Source organism: Poecilia mexicana, unplaced genomic scaffold (assembly GCF_051168715.1).
Source record: "Poecilia mexicana isolate PSO_F unplaced genomic scaffold, ASM5116871v1 scaffold_5, whole genome shotgun sequence".
Lineage (NCBI taxonomy): Eukaryota > Metazoa > Chordata > Actinopteri > Cyprinodontiformes > Poeciliidae > Poecilia > Poecilia mexicana.
In genome coordinates this window covers 7,890,512-7,906,962 of record NW_028263374.1, presented here as the reverse complement: position 1 = coordinate 7,906,962, position 16,451 = coordinate 7,890,512, and the positions used below count along the sequence as shown (strand labels likewise).

The following is a 16,451-nucleotide window of genomic DNA, read 5'->3' as shown; positions in this document are numbered from 1 at the left end:
AAGATTTGTGGCAAAACACTTACCCCCACCCCCAAAAAGAAAAAAACTTCAGTGGGATGAACTTTGTGTTACCGCGCTGCAGATTAAAGTCATCCGTTTGAGTATTGACTTGATCACTGATGATCAACATGTCGACAGAGAGAAGATCCGTTCCTCATCAGCAGGCAGTGGAGAGGGACAGATTAAGTTGGAAACACTGATTGAATCTTTTTTTTTTTTTTTTTTGGGGGGGGGGGCGCTTCAGGCCAATCAAGACAAACAACTCGGTGACGTTTAGGCCGCAAGGTTCGGATGCATGTTTGGCCTTTTGCTCGATGTCTTCTGCTTGGTGAAGTTACCATTATGTGGGAACGCAATCAGCAGCCACCCTTCCTCTTCCTGTATCGTTTTAATGGTGTTTAAAACAGAAGCAATCGCTGACAATATAAAGGCAGCGGCTCTGAACATCAGAGTCAGAGCTACTACTGCTTTATATTGAAGCATATTTGATGTTTACTGGTCCAGTCAAAGCCCACACCTAAATCCAACCGAGCATCTGTGTGCAAAGATTTGACACAGGTCTGGTGTACTTCCAATCTACCTGGGCTATCCTGAAAATTAGAATTTGCAAAAAAAAAAAAAAAAAAAAAATTGTCTGTAAAACTCAGACAAATCTGGTTCTGATAATACCGCTACCCAAAACGTTATGTTTTCACAAGGGCCTTTGATCTGAACAAAAATCTGTCAGTTACACAGTGTTCCTACATCAGGGGTGTGAAATTAATTTTCATTTTGGGCCACATCAAGATAATAAACACCCTCTAAAGGCCGGTTGTTGCAGAATGTAAAACTATCCATAAAACAGTTGGGTTACTACAGTTTTCTCTGCATTTTGAAAGCAAAATATTAAACATCTTCTCACTATTCAAATAAAACCTAATTTGATTAGATTAATAAATAAATATTTATGGGTTCTATTTATGTGGCCATCTGGATTCTAGCTGAGGCTGGATGGAGTTTGTTTTGCCCGGGGGTCTTGCATTTTGACATGTGCTCTGCATGCATCTGTTTTGGGGGAGATCCTATTTAAAAAAAAAAAAAAAAAAAAAAAAAAAAGTAATTTAGGCAAATTGTGTGTTTTTGAGTAGGAATGGAGATGAAGAGCTATTATGATAAGCCGCCAGGACCTCATTATCCTCCGGTGCTGACCGCCTCCCCGCCCTCCTCCTTCTCCAGGAGTGTACAAAAGTGCAAAGTGTCAAGTGCCTGAAGGCACAGCCAAGAGAAAATGGGCCAAAACACACTGACTGGTCTCTGAAATTTAGTTGGACGGCCAGAATGGGACTCAAACGATGTCGAATAAAATGTCTTCCTGTGTTCCGCTACTTCCACCCTACTGAGAATCAACGGATTCCTAAATTTGAGATTCACGCTCAGAAGAAAGTAGGTCTCCTTTGTGCAACGTTTCGGACGCAGCAGCTGCCGTTTCAGGTGGAGGTGATGACGAGAAGGTTCAAGTGAAATATTGATCTAAACTGCTTTTCAAAGGCCGAGACAGAACTGACATTTTTAACAGGTCTGAGATTAAACCTGTCATGATAAATTTTTATTGGACGACAAATTCCCCCAGTAATTATTGCAATAAACGATAATATTGTTTTACTTTCTCAAGAAATATATATTGATAATGGCACAATAGTGCTAGTTTGCCCTCTAAAAGACCAATAAACTTTTATTATTAACCCTGGGGCGGAGAACATTTTACAGTGGAAGCTGAAGAATAAAACATGACAACCAAAAACAATAAATAAAGTGGAAATGAAAACCACACACAACCGAAACCACAAATAAAATGGATAATGGTGTTTCTGCAAACAAAACTGCAGTTCAAACAAAATCAGAATGGAAATTATTGAGCTCCTTTTATTTACCATTCAATTAATTTATTATTGTGACAGGCTTATCTGAGGTCCAAAAATCACTTTGCACATGACAGAAGTGTTTTGTTGGAGAACATGTATCCCAAAGGAATTGGGTCCAGTTAACACATTTAAATTTATATTCATTTAAAGCTGAGTCAAGTTCACACATTCCTTCAAAATGGTTGCAAGAGTTTATTTAAAAAAAACATTAAAACAGTAGAAAACACAATAAAGTGTCAGCAGATGTCTTAACCTAAAAACAAACACCTTTCGTTTTCTAGAATCAAGTATCTCGGCATTTTAAATGTTCGAATACACTACAAATGTGTGCTGCAAACATAAAAAGCAGAAGGATACAAAGGAACATCACAATAACAATGCCACTTTAAAACAGTGAGTTTGGATCAGTCTTTTGCGTGTAGATAAACTGAGTTGGTGAGAGATTTAGAGAAGCGGAGAACCCTGGGGAGAACGCCTTGCCTTTCTCATTTCTGGTGTTTTGCCCTAAAAAAGATGGAACAGAAAGGATGGCATCACATTTTACAGGTGAAGAAGGTTCACAATGAATTGGAGAACAGCAATGCTTTAATTAGACCGTCTGACAGCTGCATTCCTTTTTAAAGCTAGGGTGGAAAAGAAGTTTTATGCTACCAGCAAATTTATTACATATAAAGTGTAAATTATTTACACTTTATAAGATCCGAGCGGTAGCTGAACAGTTTGCAGTCCTCGGTGTTCAACTCTGGTCTCATTTTGCACCACTTTCAACAGAAGACCAATATGAACTGAAAGGATATCAGTCAGAAACGCACACTGTGACCATTGTAATGCAAATAAATAAATAAATAAGAATTGTCCCATTCCACCAGACATAACCTTAAGGTTTATCTCCAAAATACAATTATGACCCTTTGTCTGCACTGATGCATGTTTGGCACCAAACAGCAAAAGTGTGTGTGATTTTCAAGAAGAAAGCTGAAACATGAACTCGTTTGACCACAGAACAGTTGTCCTCTGTCTGTCAGTCCATCTGAGATCACGAGTTTGACTCCAAAGAACCTAGTTGTGTTTTTAGGCTGAGCTGATATACGTTTTCCTCCTTATGTAATAGTTTCCAGATTCATTACCGCCACCTGATTCACATTTGCTTCCTAATCCCAAACCCACGTGGCTTCGCTACACCGCTTTCTGAAGTTAGTCCAGTTTCACATTTTGCTTTCTAGATATTCAGAAATCTAAACTGTTTGCAATTTTACACTAATGAAGGGACAGATGTTGGCACGAGACATTTGCCTTCATAAAAATAGTTCTCCAGTGGACACAGCTTTCCTAATCATGAAAGACTAATAACATCATTATTAAATTTTGCTATTTTAAACATAGAACTACTTGAACTTTTCTGTATTTTCCCTCCTCATTTCAGGTGAGCTGTTGTAAATAGTTTCTAGATTTGTGTGACTGTTCAAAATAAAGTTTTTCCACCAACTTTTTTTTTAATTTACTTATTTTTACAAGGTATAAACCAAAAAAGAAGGATAGCCAAAGACTTTTAAATGGTCTTGTGTGCGGTCTTAAACTTGTCAACAACACCAACGTAAAATTGCAAATAAAAGCTTTTTTTCTATAAAACCCTTTATGTAATGCTCGACATCTTCAACAAATTAATGACAATATTAATACAGTGAGCAAATACCAAAAACAAAGTCAAAAATGACCACAAAGTTTTATCGTTCTCACCTTTCATCATTCATCCAAGCAAAGAGATGAACATGACGACGCCCATGAACTGTGTGAAGAGGATTAGTGGAGTGAAGAAGGACCACACTGGCCACAGTGCAATATTAAAGCTGCAAGAAAAAAACAAAACAAAACAACACATGTAATCAAACTTAACAGATCTGCCACTGAGTGGCTAAGTGAGCTTTTCACAGGCCGTCATTGCAGAGCATGCAGATATTAATATTTGGATGAACTAAACACTATTATATTATGCAATGTAACTGGAAAATGTAGCCAATTAGTAACTAAAATTAAATAGCAAAATAAAATGTAATGAATTATCTGTAATTTATCTATGTGATGAATAACTGCAGCTATGGAAAATCTAAAATCTAACCATAAAGTAAAATTACCGGTTCACCTCAATATGTTACAATACATAAAAGTTTATGTAGTTCAGTTTTGCAAATAAAAAGTTTCTCCCCATATAGTATTACTGCATACACAGTGATTTATTTCAATAATTATTTCTCACTATTTAATGAGGACGCCTGAAAGTTCAGTTTATTTTAAAATAAAAATATTGCTTTAAGTCAAAAAAAAAGAAAAAAAGAAAAACAAAACAAAAAAAACAACAACTAAGAACTACTGGTAACTATTTCTACACACTGTGTAATATATGTGCTAAATACTGCTGAATCAAATCATCAGTGTTGTGTGGCATGGAGCCAGTGGCTCCACTGAGGCGTTAAGGAAACCCAGTTTGCTTTAAATGTACTCTTCAGCTTGTCTGCATTGTTGGCTCTAGCGTTTCTCCTCTTCCTCTTGGCAATGCTGCGTAATTTTTCTATAAAGTTTAAGTCGGGCCAATTTCCTTGCCAAATAAGCACAGTGATACCAAGATGATACCACGATTATTAAACTATCGGTACGTTTGTCACTGTGGTGACGTTCCAAGTCCTGCGAGGAAAGAACATCCGCATCTCCGTAAAGCTCAAGTATTCTCTAGTAAATGGCGGTGCTGACCTTGGACTTGGGAAAAAAAAAAAAGCACAACAGACCACCAACACCAGCTAAAATGGCTCGCAAATTAATCATGACTTGATTCTGTGCCTTTTCATTCTTCCTCCAAACTCTGAAATATTGATTTAGAAATCAAATTCAAAATGTACCTTCATGATAAAAGAGGATTTTGGATAGAGTTGTCAATACATTGACAACGTATGGTCACTCCAATATCAGAATGTGCAATGTTCATATCACACTGTTTAGAGTGAAGTAACGAACTAGCATTTTACATGCTAATCCAGCGTTTAGCCAGTTGGGCCAAGTCTCACAGAAGCAGACGCTCACACCGAACACAAATGACATTGCCCAAAGTGCTGAGAAAGAGAGGAAAGAAAATAACAGGAATATATCACAACTGATATCATGACAATTCTGAACATCATCATCGCCATAACACAATTTTCTAAAACCACGCAGTCCTAATTTTGGACCACAGAGTGACAATGCAGCCCTTTTTCATTCATGCAAAGGATGTTGTTGTTGTTCTAGTTGTATCCATCTGTCTTACGCTCAATCCTTGAGAATTTGCCCCAAAAATCAAGAAGTTTTGCCTTTGATTGCTGAGGTCATTAACTGAACATTTTTGGACTAAAAATATTTTTGCACTGGTCTTGCATAATACTGTAATTTCCCGAGAAGCTGACGGACTCTCAAGACACACCAGCAGCATCGTCAGCTGGTGGTGTGTCAAGTTTTGCCCAACTACGCCTGTTTTTGCCCTCTTTTTTCCCCCACATTAAATATCTAAATGTATCATGTAATTTTTGTGTGTTCTCTATGTTCTTTTACTTTTCATCCTGAAACACAAACACTGGAACAGATTTACAGGTTAAAATTTTTAAAAGGTTTGAATCAAAGGGTAGAGGCTGAAAGCAGAAGTCAGCGCCTCTTTAAAATCAAATACTCCCTCAAAAGTTGGCTGATTTTATTGATTTATTAGAATGTAAACTCTGTAAAACACTGATGTTCATGGATATTAAATGACATTGCCGAGTTAAATCTAGTATACACAAAAAAAAAACAACAAAAAAATCAATAACCTCCCTTCTACACACAGATCCTATCACTTAAAACATAAACACATCAGGGACCATACTTTATTCATCTACCACATTGTTACTTCTGGTTATTTTACATCTTATTTTATTGCTTGTTTGTTGTTGTTATGGTGCTTGCTTTCAGATGCTGTTTCAGCATGCTGCACCGTGGGTCCGTGAGGATGGAAATGTCAACTTGGATCTACGTTAACCAATAAAGCTGACTTTGACTTTTGACTTTGAAAATCTTAAAACTGAAAAAGGAGTAAATCCTGCAACGTGACGGAAAGAAAACGAAGGGGATATTCTTTTTTTTTAATCATCCTTCACTCTTGGTTCCGAGTTTGCCTTCAAAGTACTACCTCCCTATTAATGTCACTCTGTACATTTCTACCCTGGCAATCTGATTTAGTCCTGCATCATACTGTGGAAGTAATTGTGGGAGAAAATTATACCAAAAAAACTTGTTGTTGGAAAAGGTTTGTTAGTTTGTTGAGATTTAGATTTACCTTTATAAACATACAGTCATTACAAAGAAAATAGCAAGTTAACAGAATATACTGGCCTCTTAATCAAGTTAAACTAATGTTGAGCAACTGTATCACCCTTGTTTTTTAAATGCAAACCTATTACTGTCTTGAAAATGCTTAAAGTACTAACAAGACTTTAAGCATTTTAGTATTCTTTAGAATTTTTTTAAATATAGTGGTATGTCTTATCGATAGACTGGGCAGCAAAATCTTTTGTAATAAAATTTTTATATTTCCTACTACTAAAAAAAATGATAAGGTCATTTAAAGGGGAAACATAGCTACTTTGGGTGGGAAAATTCTTCCATATTGCAGAAGCAAAAACCTGTCCTTGAATTTTAGATGTTTTAGAACAAAATACAGCTTTAGCTAACATACACGTGCGTTTTTCTCTCTCTTCCTGTGTGTTTTACCTGCACGATGCAGCGATAAAGGCCGCAGTGGTAATGGGAGGAATGGCAGGGTACTCCTGGTCATAGTGCTGAATGCCTTTGAACCACTCCAGGTACACAATGCAAAACATAGCCAAAGACAAGCAGATCCCAAGGAGTATCAGACCGACGTTAAACCACCAGCTGAAAAAACAAGGGAAGGTGCATTTATTCCATCAGCTGTACAGGTTCAATAGAAACAGAATAGGGTATCACATCACGGTCTCCCTGCAGTATCACATATCAGTGGTTTCTTTTGTACTGAATCCACTGTTCAAGAAGTTCCTGAGTGAAAAAAACTAATGTTTGACAATGACTAAGCACTATTTGATCAGAGCTCCTTTCTTAAAATGTGAATGTCTGAACTTGATATTTACGTACAATATAAAGAATACAAATCCACAATCCTTCCTCCTTTTAAACTACTTATCACAGCAGAAAATAAAGACACAATGTGGTAATTTTATCCTGCGCATTAGTGTACACACCCATAAAATACATTTTTGAAGCAACCTTTTGTTCAGTCTTCTTTGGTAGAAGTCTATTAGTATGTTGCATCGGTCTATCTACTCTTCGCAAAAGTTTTCAAAACATATAAGATCCGATTAGTCCACAGCCCGCTACGGGTGACCTCTTAAACTTTCTCTAAGATTTCTCACAAGAAAAAAAACAAACAACAAAACACGGCAACACTTTATGTGATGGGGTGTGCAGAAGACTGACACCTGTCATGAACATGAAAGAGTCTTTATGAATGTCTGTGACTTCAATGACAAGTTAATGCAAAGTTGGCACTTTTAATGGACTTTCAATGTAACTTTTAGAGCAACTTTGCATTAAAAGTGTCATTTACCAAATGACACTTCATGACAACTGTCAAACATTTATAAAGACTTCTTCATGTTCATGACAGGTGCTATGTCAGTCTTATGCACACCAAGTCAAATAAAGTGTTACCAAAAACACAAAAGCAGCAATAAAAATAAGGAAAAATGCCACAACGCTACATGGTATTAAAAGCCTGTCTGGAGAGATGAGTCTTGAGCTTTGGGGTCAGAGGTGGAGCAAAGGTGTAGAGGGAGATTGTCGCAGAGTCGGGGTGCTGCCACTGAAAAGGCCCAGTCACCTCAATGCCTTAGCCTAGTTTTTGGGACGTCTAATAAAAGTCGGTTTGATGACCTCAGGGTTCTCCCGTGTACAGGAAGACTAAAAAGTTCAGATAAGTAAAGTTGAGCTTTAAAAACAAGCAGTAACATTTTAAAGTCAATTCTAAAAAGAGCAGGAAGCCAAAGTAAAGAAGATAAAACAGGTGCTACACTCACATGTAGAGGTGTTGATTAAAAGTCCAGAGCACGGTGGGACTTCACCTTCTTTTGCTGATACACAGCATTGCATTTGTACCAAACATACATTATACTGCCAGATGTATTCCCTTGTCTGCCTTCACACACATATGAACTTGAGTCACATACCATTTTCAAACCATAGGATTTAGCATCACCCTTTGTGCGTCCATGTTTAGGAGATGGAAAGTTTAACCTAATGATTCGGAGTGGAGAGCAAATATGTTTCGTGTGCTTTTGTCAACTGTGACCCAAAAGTTCAACTTTGGTTTAATCAGACTAGAACACATTCTGTCACCAGGTTTTGTGAAATTTCAGCCAGTCCTGGGTGTTTTTTTGTTTTGTTTAAGGTTTTTTCTTCCTGCTGTTTTGCAACCTGACCTCTTCCCTCGGATCTTTCAGTGTTGCTGTTGCCTTTTTTGGCATTCTGCTTGACAAGCTCGTGTCTCGTCTTTTTATCACTTCTGGAAGAACATCCAGTTTCTGTAATGTAACTGTCCCATTTTTATCCAAACTTTTAATGACTGTCTTCTTTGTGCCATTGTTATACGCACAATGCTTTGCTTGACAGACTGACACTTGACTTGACACCTTTGTACAATGAGATCCTTTGGAACTTTTCTGAAAACTATGATTTTAGATGAAAAAACTAAAAAAAAAATGTAAATGAGCATTTATAAAAAAAATTTAAAAATCCACCATTGTTCACTTAACCTTATTTCAAATTAATCAGATTAACTGTAAATCCTGACAATGTGAACTTGAAAATAGGGCTGAAACGATTCCTCGAATGATTCGAGTACCTCGATTACTAAAATTCCTCGAGGAAAATTTACCTGCCTCGAAGCTTCGTTAATTTATGTTTTATTAGTTAGCGCACCGTGTTCCGGCCGGGACTTCATTTGCGTTGCGCGGAGCTCTCACTTCCGCCTCTGAGTTGTTGACAAAAGCTAAGTCTCAGCGGCATAAAGTCCAATCTTCAAGATTGGCCCGTGGGGATTTTATTGATTGATGATAATGCCCGACTTTTTATCGTTTTTGGGGAACCAATAAGCATCCTTAAAATGACTGGGGAATGCCTGGAGTACGGCAGCATTTCTCCTCCGGGGCTGCTGGTTGAAAGCTAACGGCGGGAAGAGCGCTGAGGTGAGCGGATAGCCTGAACAGGGCGGGCGGCTGAGTAGCTGATGCTTACCGTGTAAATGTAGCTTTACCGACGAACCGCACAATAAATTTCATATCCCGGTCTGAAGAAACGGGTGGCGGAGCGCATCGTACATGGCTGGTAGATGAGTTTCTGAGTGTGACCAGTGAAGGTGTCGTAAATATCCCGTATTGCTTCCCCCCGTGTTCGTCCCCCGGTCTAACGGTTCGTCAGTCCGCTGGTCTATTTCCTCCCCTCCACCCCATGTTCGTTCATTCGCCCTCTCCTCCCACTCCAGGCGGCATTTCCCGTATTTTCAAACCCAAAGCGTGACAGGTTAGGTGGCAAGGTGAGTTTAATTAATCTATTAAACTCACTGAAGATGAATACATAAACTAAAAGCTGGATTGTAGACATTTTTTATAAGCATATTTGTGAGCCTGCCTCTTTGTTATTAAATTCAATATAATTTCAGATTTTTCTATAACTTTTCTTCTGGTTAACTTAGAAAGTGAGCTATTATTGTTACAGGTTAGTTTTCTAAACTACAAAAAAGCAACTGTTAGGGATGCTCAAATGTGAAAAATTGGACTGATACTGATATCTGATAGTAACACCGGTATTATGCCAGATTTACCAATATTTCATTTTATAATTTTTTTAAATCCGATTACTCGATTAATCGTAAGAATAATCGATAGATTACTCGATTACTAAAATATTCGTTTACAACAGCCCTACTTGAAAACATCAAATATCTAAATGAATTCAGTAGATAATGGAAGGTTTCCATGGCAATCCAACCAGGTTGCTGCAGCTTTAACGTTTTGTACATTTCTCTTCAAGTAGATTTATTTTTTTCTGCCGAATTGCACAAGATCAAAATGAAAGCAGAAGTTTTCTAAAATGATTTATCTTATCTTAATTTTTGTCCTACTCAGTTTGACAGAGGTGTATACATTTTTTAGATTAACTGTCAGTTACCAAATTATGAATCTAACTTGAGAAAACTAAGGCTAAAACTAAGACAAATTGTCTCGTGACTTTAATTTTGTTGCAATTTTGCACCCAGTTCATTAAAGGTCCAGCCACAGCATTTCAAATACCCTGAAGACATTAGCCTCCTGTAACAACTTTTTTTTTTAGCAATTTTATTCTGTGTTTAATCTCAGCTTCACCAGATTTAATGGATAATTCTCAATTACACTCCTATTAATTACTTAATTATAATCAGTATGCCAAAGTGCAAGAGATGATCTGAGTCAGACTTTGGCAAAAATGAGACATGAATATATTTTGAGGGAATGTAAAGTTGAAGGGTCATGAGCTACAAACAAGACACAAAGCATATTGTCTCTTCTAATAGCAAATAACCCGGCAGTACATGAACTTATGCTGAATGAGTTAATTACCTTGTGTAACTGATCCTCTTTGATCATGATCATGACGTGTAAATGTTTACTTTTCTGTGCAATCTATACTGTGAAACCATTATATTCCATGTTATTAAATTTAGGGAATAAATGACCCTAATATTAGACCTCTTTGACCTGATCATGTCCTTTTTTATTTAGTATTACAAATGCACAGTAATTATAAGAACACTGATTGTTTTTATTTATGCTTTAGGATGTAAAGTAGTATATCTGGAAAGGGGTGTACTTTTTTTTGTCACTTATCTACACCACTTTAAAGCTACACTGTCTCCATAGTTACGATAACTTAATGTCTTCATTCTTCTGCTCTGATTTGGCTAAAAATATCTTAAAATTCACAATGCTAATGTGTGAAATTTTATGCCTACTAAATCTAGTTTCGACTTATGCTAAAGTATTTTTGGGAAATCGGTTTTACCTTTTGACATCATCGTTCTCCATAATGACGTGCAGGAAATCTGCATAGTACGTCACAGCTACCGACGCCACAATCCAGAAAATGGAGTGCTTGTTGATGCGAGGAAGGGGCTTCAGATCTTTTTCCTCCTGACCTGAAAGGTGACACACGTCAAAAGTTGGAAAAGTGTAGCGACTCAACACATCTGACAGTAATTATGTTCTAAGAAGACTTCCATGCAATACAGAATTAAAAAACAAACAAACAAAAAAGAATTGGGTGCTTAAGTTTTAACTTAATGTGGATTTACCTTTGTGGCTCTAATCTACCTTGGGTCAAAACTATTCCTACAAATACATACTTACAAACACTAACATTTGCCCAAATGTTGTTTAAGAAGTGGCTGATTTTTATAATCATCAAGCATCTGTTGTAATTCTGTAATTCCTGGCAGAATTGGTAAAACTCACTTAAACTGGCTGTTTCCAGGCACAGACCACTATTGTAAGCATGAGCCCCAAATCCTGAAAAGTTTTAAGATTACATTTAACCCTCTTTATTCATTCCAAAATTAGTTAAAATGATTGTTCTGTGGGCAAATCTAATTTTGTGACCAAGTTTCAGCCATCTGACCCAAACTCTCATCCTCAGAAACAGAACGATTGCTTGGAGAAGTCGTGTTGAGACTTGTCGACCTAAAAAACACTGCACACACCGTCATGCACGGTGGTGGTAGTATGATGGAGTGAGGTTTGATCACTGATAGCAGGACTGGTGCATTGCACATTATGGGTGGAATAATGTGCAATGCATAATAATACATCAAAACCATAATAATACATCTTCAATCAGATATAGATGGGTTTGGTCCAAGTTTGGTTCTGATGATCAAGACAAGGATCCCAAACACACATCAAAACTCTTTTGGGGAAGGATAAACATGGACCATAAGGCTAACACTCAGTTTCCGGAGTGGTTTCTCACCCAACCCCATTGAAAATCTATAGACTACACATTTAAAGCCAGGTATGTACCAGTGCACACACCAATTTAACTGATCATCATTGGTAGTTGGTCAAATATAAAACCAGAATTCTGACAGAAACGTTCTGATGGCTACAGAGAAGCCTGTAGGTTCTCTGTGATTTGTTATGGATCATTTAAACAAATATTAGTGACGGTGTATGTCAATCTTTGAGGGTGTAACCTCAATTACATAAAATCTACTTTATGTAATTGGCTGTTTTTGCAAGCAGTGCAATCAATCCCTGTGCAATGTAAAAGCCATCATATGTTTAATGTTTATAATAATAAAAAGTAAAAGCTCAAAATATGACATTAAAATTGATGAGTGGATGTAAACCTCAAACCAGAGCTGTATACTGGAACTTCAGAACTTTCAAAAAGTATATATATATATATATATATATATATATATATATATATATATATATATATATATATATATATATATATATTTTTTTTTTTTTTTGGTGTACGTTTGACCAGGTTGTTGTGTGTTGCAGATTTCTGCCCAGATCCCTCTTGAAAAGGAGATCTAGGTCTCAATGGGGTATACCTAGTTAAATAAAGGAAGTAAAATTAAAAAAAAAAAAAGTATTAGTATCAATGAAAACTCAAAAGGAAATACTGGAAAACTATGAGAAACAGAATCTTACCTTATAGTATAGCTTTTACAAGCAAATATGAGCTTTATCTTGGCTTAACAGAATGTGCAAATCTCCTGTCAGATTTAAGCAGCTTTTGAGGTGAAACCGATAGGTTTCTTGAAGATAATCTTGCCTTTTGGAAAGCTATTAATCTCTATAATTTACTGGCTGATTAAACGTCTCTGTTTAATCAGCCTGTTTTTGGCTGCTGAAGTGGCTAGACTCCTCTGTGCAGAGTTCCCAATGAACTCACTGGCCTAGAAAAGAAGCTGCACTAAGGTTTAAAGTTTAGAAAAAAATATGTAGCCATTCAAAAAAAACATCTTGTCAATGACCCACAGGAATATATGAGAGCAGTTTCTAGATCATATATCAGAGCTGACAAAGATCCTGATTATAATTAAAACAATTATGAATTGCTGGATTTATGCCAGTGATAGCTTCAAAGCTAGAAAATTGCCCACTTTCCTAAAAAATAAAAATTAAAAATTAAAAAAAAAATACTGGAAAAGAAAGAAGTAATATTCAGTAGTGACATCCATTCTGCAATCTAGTGAAGGGTCAGAATTTAATTGAAGGCGTGTTTTTAATGTAAAAATTTGGTAAAAGACTGTGACAGATGGACTAATTCTGAAATTTGAGATAATGATTGTGGTAGTCAGATGAACTGAGAATGGTCAGTTTATGTAGCAAGCATTTTTCTACCTCATACATGTTTTCACATCTTGTAGACAACAAACCTCGGTGTATTTTACTGGAGTTTTATTTCAGACCAACACAGAATTACTGCAAAATTAAAGGGGAAGCATTGTTTTTACAAATAAAAATCTAAAAAGACTAGTCTGTATTAGTACAAGAACTGATTTACTTTGATACCCTTAAGTGAATTGCTTTGCAACTGACTTCTGAAAGCCCATATAAACCATGTTTAGGGATGATTAAGTTACTGAACAATTTTCCCCGATACGATCGTCCACCTGATAGGACAACTATTAAAAGAAAAGCACTGTTCAAAGAAAGCCGTAGGAAGTGCCATTTTCAGGTCAAACAAAATCATTTGCTTCAATGGTCCGACTACTGTCCAGACCAATTCCATAGGTAAATGTAAAGAAAGGTTTGAAGATTAACACAGAGGCTCACTATTCAGTCAACTGAACTTGAGCTACTTTAAACAGAGAGCAAAAAAAAAAAAAAAAAAAAAAGCAAATAATAGTTTTACAAAGTACTGAGTGGGCCATATCATTTTCCTTCTACTTCACATTTAAACATAAATTTGCATTGATCTGTCATGTTAAATCGCAATAACACACACGCAAATTTGTGGTCGTCAGGAGTGACACAATCTGAGCATGGAAACCTTTACAAGGAACTGTGGCCGAGATTGCACTGCTTGCAAAAACAGAATAATCCCAAAATGATTAGAGATGCTTATTATAGCATTGCAAATGCAGCCAGCCACTTTGAGAGACGTATGTAACTTTCCTGAAACGCTCCCTATTGTTAGGTCAGACATTACTTTGTGATGAATAAAGAACTTTGCTATACAAGAGGTGTCTAATTATTGTCTTTTGTGCCATGTTTACTGGTTTATTGCATTGACGGGAACTGGTGTATAAAAACAAAAACTGTCATAAACCCACAAACTAAATGACTTCCATGTCAGCTATACACATTGACAGAGGCAGTAAGTTAAAATGACTAATATTAGACTTTAATATAGATATACATGCCTGTATGATGCACCTCTTAACTTTTTTAAAATTCTGCTCTCCTTTTAGCAGTGTGTCATATACTATGTCTAAAACTACTCCTCTAATGACAAAACATTTGACGGGAACAGCTGGAACAGACGGAGGGGTGAACTGGTTACCGTCTTCCAGTTCCAACGTTCCAACAAACTGAACTACTTCAATAAGCTAACGTAGTTAGCCGGCGTAGCATTTTTAAGCTTACTCTTTTCGCCATCGACGGCCGACGTCGTCGTCTGCATGAGCAGCTCCGCATCTCTCTTGAATCTGTTCCGCAGCGTCGCCAGCTCGCTGTCATTGAACATTTTGTTGTTCTTCAACTCACTTTAGCTCTGAAAGCCAACTGAATTGAAGACGCTTCCTGTTGGGACGCAGCGTCGCTTGTCAATGACGTAAGAACGAGGACCGTTGTAGTTTTTTTTTTGTTTTTTTTTGTATAGTAATGACCATAAAAAGACATAACCAAATTATTGTACACAATGCCCATGTACTGTGAAAACAGAGTACCTTATTGAATACAGTTAACATATTCATAAGTGTGTCAATCATTAATTTTCTAAGATAAAGTACAGATTTTACTAAGCTAGCTTCTAATTTTTGGCTTTGCTACTTTATAATTATAACTTAGCATCTCATAATTCTGAGATGAAACAAAATTTGGACTTTGAAAAGTTTTTTTCAAGACTGGAATTGGCTTCCCCAACATGCTTAATGTCTGCAAAAAAACTACTTATTTTTGATTACACTAGTATATTTCAGTTTTATCAGTGACAAATAGGCTCACTATCCAATCAACTGAACTTGAGCTTTTTTTAACAACAAAGATGAGATAAATTTCATGCAGGATCATTTTTTCCAAGAAAAGGTTTACTTCACATGTACTCTGCAGCATGTAAATAAAGGCCTCCATGCATCTTATCTATAAAGAATTAGCCTATCTTACCATCTTGTATCAAACAGAAAATTAAGATTTTTTTTCATGTTATTTTCCTTCCTTCAGTCATTAACTTTACAGAATACATAGTAGCTGGCTATGTGCCACACCTCATCTTGAGTTCACTGTATACCTTTACATAGAGCAAGAATCTGACACGGTTGTCCTACTTCTGAACTCTCTGAAGTGAGAAGTTAAAGCGCACACACTGATAAATAGCAAGTACTTTCTGGTTCAGTTTTATTTTAGCTGAAAAGCAGTTATAACTGACCATCTTTGTGGTCAGGCTGTTAATCTTATAACTAAAACACCATTCTAGTCAGTTGACAACTAGAATAGTGCTCACCATTATGTGGCTAGGACCTTCTGACCCTAGCAACTTATGACAAGTTCCTGGAGTTTTATGAGAATAATGCAATGTTTTTATAACAACTCCCTGCCTCCAAAACAGTAAAGATGTGATTAACTCAATATCCTGTGTGGTCTGGATCAAAATACAAGACTTAAATCCAACTGACGTAGGCTGAATGTGAAAACATCATTTTAATACTAGCAAACTTGAGTAACAGCTCAACTAAAACCCAGAGAATGCCATATAGTGTTACAGGTAAGCAGCGTGGTGAATGAGCATCAGTGTTAAACCTTCTGGGATTAGAGGAGCTTCATAAAGCTGGGCAGGTTTACTCATTCTCTGTGAGTGTGTGCGTGGGCGCGCGTTTGTGTGTGTGTGTGTGTAAGCATGTGTGTACAGGGTAAAGAAACTGCTTATTCTAGTCGTGGAAAATCAGAAAGCATTAAAACTTCACCTGAGGCTGACACCAAGCGCCTTGCTTCTATGGAGCTTCTGTGTCTCCGGCCAAGTGAACCCCGTTCGCAGTGCGGAGGAATGTGCATTAGCTTCATCCCGTGTGAGAGTCGGATTCAGCTCAGGTGCACCTCTCTCTGCGTCTCTACATCCCCCTCCCCACGGCAACATCCAATCCCGCAGATAAGGTGCCATTCCCCGGCCTTACCGTGAGCTTGGAATGCGCAACAGAGCAGCCTTCCGTTGCAACCGTCATTTTATACATTAAACAGAACTGGCGTGTTCCAA

The 16,451-nt window shown here is 37.0% G+C and overlaps 1 protein-coding gene across 1 annotated transcript; it reads right to left on the bottom strand.

Moving 5' to 3' along the window:
* Positions 1–1,876: 1,876 nt before the first annotated feature.
* tmem128 (transmembrane protein 128) lies at positions 1,877–14,739 on the bottom strand. The gene is made up of 5 exons (XM_015002488.2): positions 14,630–14,739; positions 11,028–11,160; positions 6,669–6,830; positions 3,639–3,748; positions 1,877–2,405 (listed from the first exon to the last, which is right to left on the bottom strand). The coding sequence occupies exons 1-4, from the start codon at positions 14,727–14,729 to the stop codon at positions 3,649–3,651; spliced, it is 495 nt and encodes a 164-aa protein (XP_014857974.2). The 5' UTR covers positions 14,730–14,739; the 3' UTR covers positions 1,877–2,405; positions 3,639–3,648.
* Positions 14,740–16,451: the final 1,712 nt, after the last annotated feature.

Bases quoted from the DNA above. Each gene is read 5' to 3' on its own strand.
- tmem128 (XM_015002488.2), bottom strand. From the start codon at position 14,729: ATGTTCAATGACAGCGAGCTGGCGACGCTGCGGAACAGATTCAAGAGA. The intron at 11,161-14,629 runs GTAAGCTTAAAA...GTCACCTTTCAG, and splicing joins GGCCGTCGATGGCGAAAAGA to GTCAGGAGGAAAAAGATCTG. The intron at 3,749-6,668 runs GTAAAACACACA...TTTTTCTTGCAG, and splicing joins TTTATCGCTGCATCGTGCAG to CTTTAATATTGCACTGTGGC.